This window comes from Phoenix dactylifera, chromosome 2 (assembly GCF_009389715.1).
Source record: "Phoenix dactylifera cultivar Barhee BC4 chromosome 2, palm_55x_up_171113_PBpolish2nd_filt_p, whole genome shotgun sequence".
Taxonomy (NCBI): Eukaryota; Viridiplantae; Streptophyta; class Magnoliopsida; order Arecales; family Arecaceae; genus Phoenix; species Phoenix dactylifera.
The window spans coordinates 25,734,403-25,742,902 of NC_052393.1; the positions used below are offsets into that span (position 1 = coordinate 25,734,403).

At 40.1% G+C, this 8,500-nt stretch overlaps 1 protein-coding gene across 2 annotated transcripts; it reads right to left on the reverse strand.

Moving 5' to 3' along the window:
- Positions 1–243: 243 nt before the first annotated feature.
- LOC103708299 (RNA-binding protein 24-B-like) lies at positions 244–2,473 on the reverse strand. Of its 2 annotated transcripts, none has more exons than XM_008793146.4 (6): positions 1,998–2,473; positions 1,736–1,871; positions 1,523–1,649; positions 1,392–1,431; positions 1,051–1,291; positions 244–955 (listed from the first exon to the last, which is right to left on the reverse strand). In XM_008793146.4, the coding sequence occupies exons 1-6, from the start codon at positions 2,205–2,207 to the stop codon at positions 873–875; spliced, it is 837 nt and encodes a 278-aa protein (XP_008791368.1). In that variant the 5' UTR covers positions 2,208–2,473; the 3' UTR covers positions 244–872. The 2 variants fall into 2 exon arrangements, with proteins under 2 accessions (XP_008791368.1, XP_038979690.1); XM_039123762.1 differs by having other exon boundaries at positions 244–974.
- Between the last annotated feature and the right edge of the window lie 6,027 nt (positions 2,474–8,500).

Sequence of the window (8,500 nt, forward strand, 5' to 3'; positions counted from 1 at the left end):
GCATGTGAGCTGCGTACACCTAGTTGGAGCTCTCATTGCAACAGCTAAAGCTACTTCGGATACTCCTCCTCCCCTCTCCTACCACCACGCCACGCCACTGGCATTGCTCCCTTGGATTCCACCTCACAGTTTTCTTCCATCACCAGAAAGAGAGGAAATGGGAAAAGAGAGGAGAAAAAGCAGGACCGGATCATACAGTTGCACAGTGATATGAAAGAAAAGAGAGAGAAAAGATGGAAAGAGTTGAAGGAATCATGAATCCCATTAATCTAAGTAATCCTGCATTAGTTTATAAAAATTGATAACAATCAGAAACAGCCAACAGAAAGAAGAAGATTATTACAAGTCAGCCAGCAGAGCCATCCCGGCGGCCTCTGCTGCTATCTTCCAATGGATCAGCTTCAAGACTTAAAATTGTCTCCCTGAACCATGAGCTCGTAGCATGATAAAGATGAGAGATCGGCGCCGCGCATGCACCGATCGCTGTCTCTAAATTGTCAGCCTAATTTTGAGGCTGGAAAGAGAGTTAAATATTTCGTTCCAGCCTCCAGTCGATGCATACAATAAAACAATGCAATAATGTATGATGATGATGATGGTGAAGAACAGAGCAGACCATGGTGAAGGTGAAGACAGTCAGTCAGCGAAGCACAAGCGATGCATCCCGATCGCTCGTTCGAACAATGACCTGATGAATCGGTTATCATCTTCGAAATCAGAGAGGAATGGGGAGTGCAAGGAAATCCCAATTCTTCCTTCGCCCCCCTCATATGACTAAACAAATGATTCCTCCTTTTTCTTTTTCCTATCAATGCGACAGTGTTAGTAATTTGGATGGAAGAATGCATGAATCCTAACATCAGATGCAAGAATTAAGATGATGGCTTCTGCGCCGAGGCGCTTCCGGGCTGCTGCTGCAAAGAGCTGGAACCAACAGTTGCCGCGGCAGTCGCCCCTGTTGAATCAAACCAGCACTGTTACTGACTTCAGTGCCACCATTAGAGAGAAGCTATATGACGTGCTGTTTAGGCCTCGGGCAAGAAACTTTACCAGTGGTGGGCACAATGGAGGGAGGCATGGAGAGGACCCCAGCCCTGTAATGCTGTGGCAAGTAAGGATATTGCGGCATCTGTGGATAGTGCAGCCCGTAGCCAGTCTGTGCCTGGATATCCTGTGGAAATTGGGCATGGTAGGGGTAGAGATTTTGGAAAAACCCCGGCCCGGCAGCCGCATAGTATGGAGAGAACTGGTGGTGCTGCCCCCCACTTCCACCATATAAACCGTAGTAGCTCTGCATCAATGCCATCAAAATTACCCATTAATTGCCATGAACCGAGATCCCCATTTCTCCTACATTCTAGTTTTGTTCGGGTTCTTCACAGAATACTAACCATTGGATACATGCTGTCTTGTGAGTATCCTCCGGAGTATCTGATAGAAAAAGAGGACAATGAACCGAGGAGGAAGGATTTCACAAGAAAAGGAGCTTTGAGTTTAATAAGAAAAGGCCACATTTCTTTACCCATAAACAGAATAAGGGTAGGCATATTGGGCAGGCTGATGGAAGTAAGAGGTGGCGGCAGCTGATCCATGATACGTAGAAGCAGCAATGCTGGGTCCAGCCAGAGGTCTAAACCTCCCTGCCATCCCTGCACTTGAAACATAAACCATTAGCCTTCCTTTGAACTGGCGAGAAATGTTAATATATATATGGAGTAAGACTGCCAAGATAGACCGCGTCGTGGGGTTGGTGGCCGGGTCCGGTGAGAAGCGCCGAGCGATGCCAGGTTGCAATTAGCTCGCCTGCCGTCGATCACCGGCGATGGATCCTGGCATGCTCTCATGGCCGAATCAGGATCCTTGAAAGTCACCTGATACATATAAAAGACTATAGAAGATCAGAGGAGGAGGAAGAAGAAGAAGAATGCATGGTAGAGATTTTTTTTTTTTTTTTTTGTTTAGCGATGAAAGAGAGGGACAGCGGCGGGAATGCATACGAAACCGTAGCCCTTAGAACGGCCGGTGTTCTTATCGGTGATGACGACGGCCTCGAGGATCTCGCCGAACTGCTGGAAGTAGCGGTGCATGGTGTCGCGCTGGGTCTCCCAGGCGAGGCCTCCCACGAAGATCTTCGTGTAGGTGGTGTCGCTGCCGCCGGCATTGCCGCTGCCGCCACCCATCTGGAACTGCCGTGGCTGCGCCGCCATCACCACAAGACACCAACAGCAAGAGAGAATAGAGGAGGAATGGCTCGCAGATTATATGAAAAGATTTCCGACCTTCCCTTTGGATTCTCAGATAGTGATAGCAGGGGCACAGAAATCATTACAGGCCAGAGGAATGGAGGAGGGAACAGGGAAAAGAAAGGGAGGGAGGGAGAGAAAGAAAGGGAGGAGAAGAGAGGGAAAATAGTATATATGTGGGGAGGAAGCAGGAAGGGAAACAAGGGGGAGGTGGTGGTGGCGCCCACGACGAGAAGGACCCGTCGATGGCCGATGAAAGAGCTCTCCGTTATATATAATAATGGGGAGGCAGCCTTCGTCTGCTTCGCTGGATTCAACCTTCACATTTACGAGGCACACACAATATTATATGCGGGACAAAAAATTTTGGCCGCGCGCCTGGAGATCTGGGAGGGGACTGCTACTGACGGTGTCGATCATGACTTCCTCATTTAATAATTAAAAAAAAAATAAAGCATCCTCTTGCCATCCTTTTTAGCTCTTGTTCCTAAAATCATCCACCCCTCTCCATCTTTGTGTAAGTTCTCTCTCTCTCTCTCTCTCTCTCTCTCTTTCTCTCTCTCTCTCTCTCTCTCCAAAAATTACCTCCTCTAAGTACAGTACATATATTTGAGAAGACAAATAGAACAGCAAATTAGGTCACCTTATTTGTAGCCCGACACTTCGAAGAATTCATCTGGACGACAACGGCATTTATACTCTCTTTCTTTTATCTTTTACTTTTATTTAACTTGGCAGACTGTACTCAATATGAAATACCGTTTTTACCCAAAAAATAATTTATTTACCAAATTTGTATCATATGGTCATAAATCGTATATCGATGAACATCATACTTTAGAAATGGTATATCAATGTGTCTGGAGATACATATTAGATTGTTAAAGGGTTAATTTGCTAAATATATTAATAAATATTATGTTCTGAAACTGAAAGTTGTACATCGATTTATCTGAAAATGCATATTAAGTTATATATCAATTTATCTGAATAATGTATATCATCTATTCATGTATTATGTATCGATAAATATTATATTATAAAAATTATATTTTGATTTGTTCAATATATATAAGGTCGTTAGATTATGTATACTTGCTAAGTATGTATTATGTGGCCATGATAAAAGAAGAAAAGAAAAAAAAACTTTTAAGGGAGGAATAAGGTGCCATAGACGGATGAAAAAGGAACGGACCCTTTAGAAAGAAGAAAATCTATGGATAGACTGAACGGGATTTTTTTTTTTTTTTTTTTTTTTGAATAGAAGGACTCCATTGATGTATGGATGGGGGGATGGGATGCATGCCTTGACCGTCTATTAGCCCTGTCTTTCTGCATCATCACCCCCATGGATGGATGGACTACCCTTTCCCTCACTGCTAACTTCTGTCCTCGTAGCCCAAAAAGTGCAGCTGCAGAAGGAAAGAGGCCTACGGCCATTCGGCTCCCGTTTCAAAATTAAGAGAGAGTGAAGGGACTGACTTAGATTATCTGAATGAGATTTGTGTTGAGGCTTGGGTCTTTTTTCCCCTCTCTTTCTTCGTTACTGTTTCCGTGGTTTATTAATGGGAAAAATAAAAAGACTAGTACTGAATTCCGGAAGAAACGGCGATCCTTATGGAATAGATTGGTAAGCATAACAGTAGTTAAATAAAAGGTGAGTTGTATTGGTTTTAGTACCTTGTGGGATATAAATTAGAAAAGAGACCCTGGAACCGAATCATGGCTGTCGCTAGTATCCGACAGCTTAGACTGTCGACTCTTTTTGGTCAAAGCTCTCTCTCTCTCTCTCTCTCGCACCACCTTTCTCCCTCGTTCACCATAAAATAAACCATTTCCTGCTTCTTGTGACTCGGCGTCGACGCCGCGGCGGGCAACTCGGCTCAGGGTTTGGCTGCCACGCGCCCCAAGGAAACCGACCGTTTTGTCCTCACATTGGTCATTCTTCTAGGTCCGTTGGAACGGCATGTATGTATGTATGTATATAGTCCCATAGAAAGATGGGAGGGGTTTCAAGAATTTTATATGCCATGATAAACTTTCTTCACCTGAAATTCCTATATCATATATTGCCTCTCATAGACTTTGTTGCATAGGTTTCATAAGTACAGTATTTATTGTGTAAGTTTGAACAAATATGATACCAAAAATGGTTAAAATAAGGAACACAATTGACTCATACTTAGGAACAAATTCAATAGTAGTGATTCTCCAAATTTTTCTAGCTTATTATCATCAGTTTTCAATTGCAATTTGCATGCACTTCCTACTCGATGTATGTAATTAGCTTACCACAAATCGTTATCGAGTCTGAGGATGATTAGTTGGATGCGGAGCATAATACATTTTCTTGACATGGAGCTTAATGTTAACATGCATGATTTGAAGCTTGCGTATCCTATGTTAGTATATATTTATCATTTTAAAACGCTTTCGAACAATATTGATGATGCATTGCGAGTTAACATAATCAGCTATTATATTCCCCTTGGTGGAAAGTAAATGGTTTTCTGAAGCATGGGCAAGACTCTACATCTTGCTAGCTTGCAATCTAGCAGCAAAGTGGACCTTGCCCTAGTTAAATTATGTTTTCCTAAATTAGAAAGTAAAAGAGTAAGGATGCAAAGGGCTTATAACTAAATAGGCCATGGGCATCCTCTAATCCTTTACATGCATGGTTCATCATATGCTTTATGACTTATGAGCTCTCTTTTCTTTCAGTCTTGTCCCATGCCTACCCTCACATGTCTCATCGTACGATAGTATTTAAGTAACAAGATGCACCACATACACGTAGAAACAGAGGGGGACATGGAGAGAGAGAGAGAGAGAGAGGAATGGTTGGGATGGGTTGTCTGTGTTTGGGGAATATACCTAAAATTAGTAGGTGTTGCTGTTTTTATAATTTTAGTATAGTATTATAAACAAATTATAAAAAAATAGAAAATTAAAAAAATCTTGCTTGAATCAAGATGTGCAAAGTATACTATACAACAATTTGACTCTGTGCAATTCTTTTCTAACAAGCATAATTATTAGAAGACTTGTTCTGAACGACTTCTTCAGTTTCCTAAGAAGAAGGAAAAAGAAAAAAAAAATTGCTGTGGAAACAGACTGATATATCCCAGATGAGCTTATTTATAGATTCTATCTGGATAATTGTAGAAACGTAATGGTTTCTCTTTTGAAACAAAAAATATTTTAAAATATTTAAATCAACTAAAATTTTAAAAATAAGATTTATTTATTATTATTTTAAAAAATATTTTTTTCAAAATTAAAACCTCAACAGGCTGGACCAGTTCTATGGAGCCACCAGCTTTTGGAATGTCCAGAAGAAAAGCAAGGAGGGGCCGAAATGCGGAATCCGCCTACTATCCACATGAAGGCTGCACAAGCGGCCAGTCTCGTCAGAGCCTCCACATGCTCTCCCTTTTTTTCCCTTCCACCATTACCATCAGTACTCATCCACAGAAACACAAGCTCTCTCCCACCCTAACATTCATTTATTTATATAATCTCATATCTAGTTCATGAAATGGCCTGTCGAAGATAGACTTTAAAACAGGAAGAGAAAGTTTAAACCTATATTAATTTATACAGCGTGTAACATCACCAACCACCACCTTCAACCATCAACTACTTGCATCATAAGGCTGGCTTCAAATGCTTTCCTCTGTCTACGTTTGTGATCAGATGCTCTTCAGAACCAGCCCCATTTGTTTCTCCCCACAGCTGTTGCTGTTATTATTACCATCTTCCAGTACTGTGTCTGATTCTCCGCCTTGCGTCTCCCTCCCTCCCCGTGAAGCGAACTGCTGGATTTATGGAGGTCGTGGAAAGGCTGCGAGGCAGGCGAGAAGACGAAGGCGTGGTCATACTTTTTGCTTAGGCCTACCGCCGGTACCCAGCAGCGAGCATACAGAAGCAATACTCCACTCCTGTGGGCCGCATGTGACCTGCGCGGGCGGTGCTCTGACACCGCCAGCTATCCCGCATGGCCAAGTCGACCCCATGGGTTTAAAATTGCGATCCTTAAAATGGTCCTCCGAGTGTGTTCCGTAAAATTAATAGAGCTACGGATTGAATGGATACTTATGTAATCAGTTATTTTGGTAGTACCTTGTAGATTAATGATGGAGAGCTGCTCTTGGTACTTCATGGTATTTTGATTTTTGATTTTATTGAATGCATCCATACTCGTCAGGTATGATCCACATATCTTAGCAAAGAAAAAAAGAGATCCTCTGAGAGCCAAAAAAATGATCATTATTCATCCGCTATTAATTTGATTATAATTGCTGTTAAATAATAAGAATAGCAATTGCTATTTACCATTTGCGGTTAAATAAAAATAGTGTTTTTTGTTAATTTCAAAATTTTTATTGCTCAAAAATATTTTTTATTAAATCAACTGTAAAATAATTTTTTTTTATTTGATGGATAATGATCTTGAAATAAGGGCATCAGCCATTTCCTTATAACTATTAGTATTTTAAATTTGAATAATTTCCATATGGTCCAAAATCTCTCATGGGAAAACTTAATTATAAGAGCGCTCTATGGAGAGATCGGCCTCACTATTGCATCAAGGATGGACTTTTAATATTTATTAATTAATTTATTTAATTTATAGATGTTTCAGCTTAAAATATTGGATTACTCATGTTACTAAACAAAAGGTTGTTTTTGTGCTAAAAATATGTCACACCTCTGACTCAAGATTACGAGCCGGTGGTTAAGGCAGCCGCCGTATACTCATAGGAAACTCTATCCCCAAGCATGCAAGGCATCTCATTACAATTTTATAAAGCAAGCAACGAAATTAAATAATTATCTATACCCAATATCTCTTCATTGCCTATTTCAAGGGTTTTCAACCTTTTCTAATAACTTTTAACCATGATTTTCTCAAGGAATACTGGCAAATGAACCGATACATAACAAAATGGAATGCAAGGACAGTTGTCTGCATCCAGTCTCCACTTCTCTAATAGTTTTAGCAATTGGCACTAACCGTTCTCCACACTCTATATTCTAGTGATTGCCGGATCTCGTACTAAATCTTCACTTCGTCTGTGTTTAATATTGAACTTACCCTAGCCAATACTTTTCTTACTCGGCTTATCCTATGCTAAGCCATTTTCACGCCTGCTCAGTCTATTTTGCTAGATGGCGTTAAGACTTTGGCCTCTGATTTATCGCCATATTTTAGGATGTTTGGCTTAAGGCCCCTCATCATCATCATGCCTTGGACTTGCCATATGGTTGAATATGCATGCATCCTTTGAGTGCCATCATTAGTTGCAATGCGGTGTAAACCATTTTATTTCCTTGGAAACTTAGTTTTCTACATAATTATTACTTGAAAGCTTACATTCCTAAACTAAATAGTTTTATTTTATTTATTCTTTATAAGCATGATATTTTTATAACTTGGGTTAGGCAAGAATACTAAAATAAGGCAAGCTTATTACACTCAACTTTTTGTAGTCATGGAAACATTTTTTTTAGGAACTTGTGGATTTTGAGAATTAATGAAATGTTTATGTTATGAAAATTTGTGATATAAGTGATTTTGAAATATTAAGTTATATTTTGACAATAAACTTTGTCAATCTAATTATGATTTAGGCCTAGCTAACTTGACTAATCACTATTAATGCATGCACTTGAAAATAATATTTTTGAGATCTCCATCACAAGTCTAAATGTGATTTCAAGTCTCCAATGTTGGGATGTTTATTTTGCACCTTGCAATGTCACTAATAAATTGACCTTTACTCTAGAATCAAGTCAAAAAGAAATCATCCATGCAGTTATTGGCCAGCTAAGAGAACACTCACTCGATGTTTGGCATATTGATTCATGTATTGAAAATTGTTAGAAACCAAGGTTGGGTGCCTAAGAGAACATGCCCATGCTTGGCTCAAATAGGTTTAAGTAGGAGTTATTACATGGTGATCATAACTACGTCGTGTGGTAATCACAACTCCCAAAAACCACCTCAACCACCCCTATAATAAGAGGGGGGGATCAGAAATGAGAGAGATGAATATTGAAGCAATGTCCTCTAGTCCTCTCTCCTATCTCTCTATGTCATCCTTGAACCTAATGGCCTTTTAGGTAGTCAGAAAGAGTTTTCATTTTTATTATAAATGGATTCCTGTCAGCAAATTGGGGCTATGTAGACAAAGAAGATGTTCAAGAAAATAATAAGACCCAAATCATGCCATCCTAACCAAAGTAAGATCTTG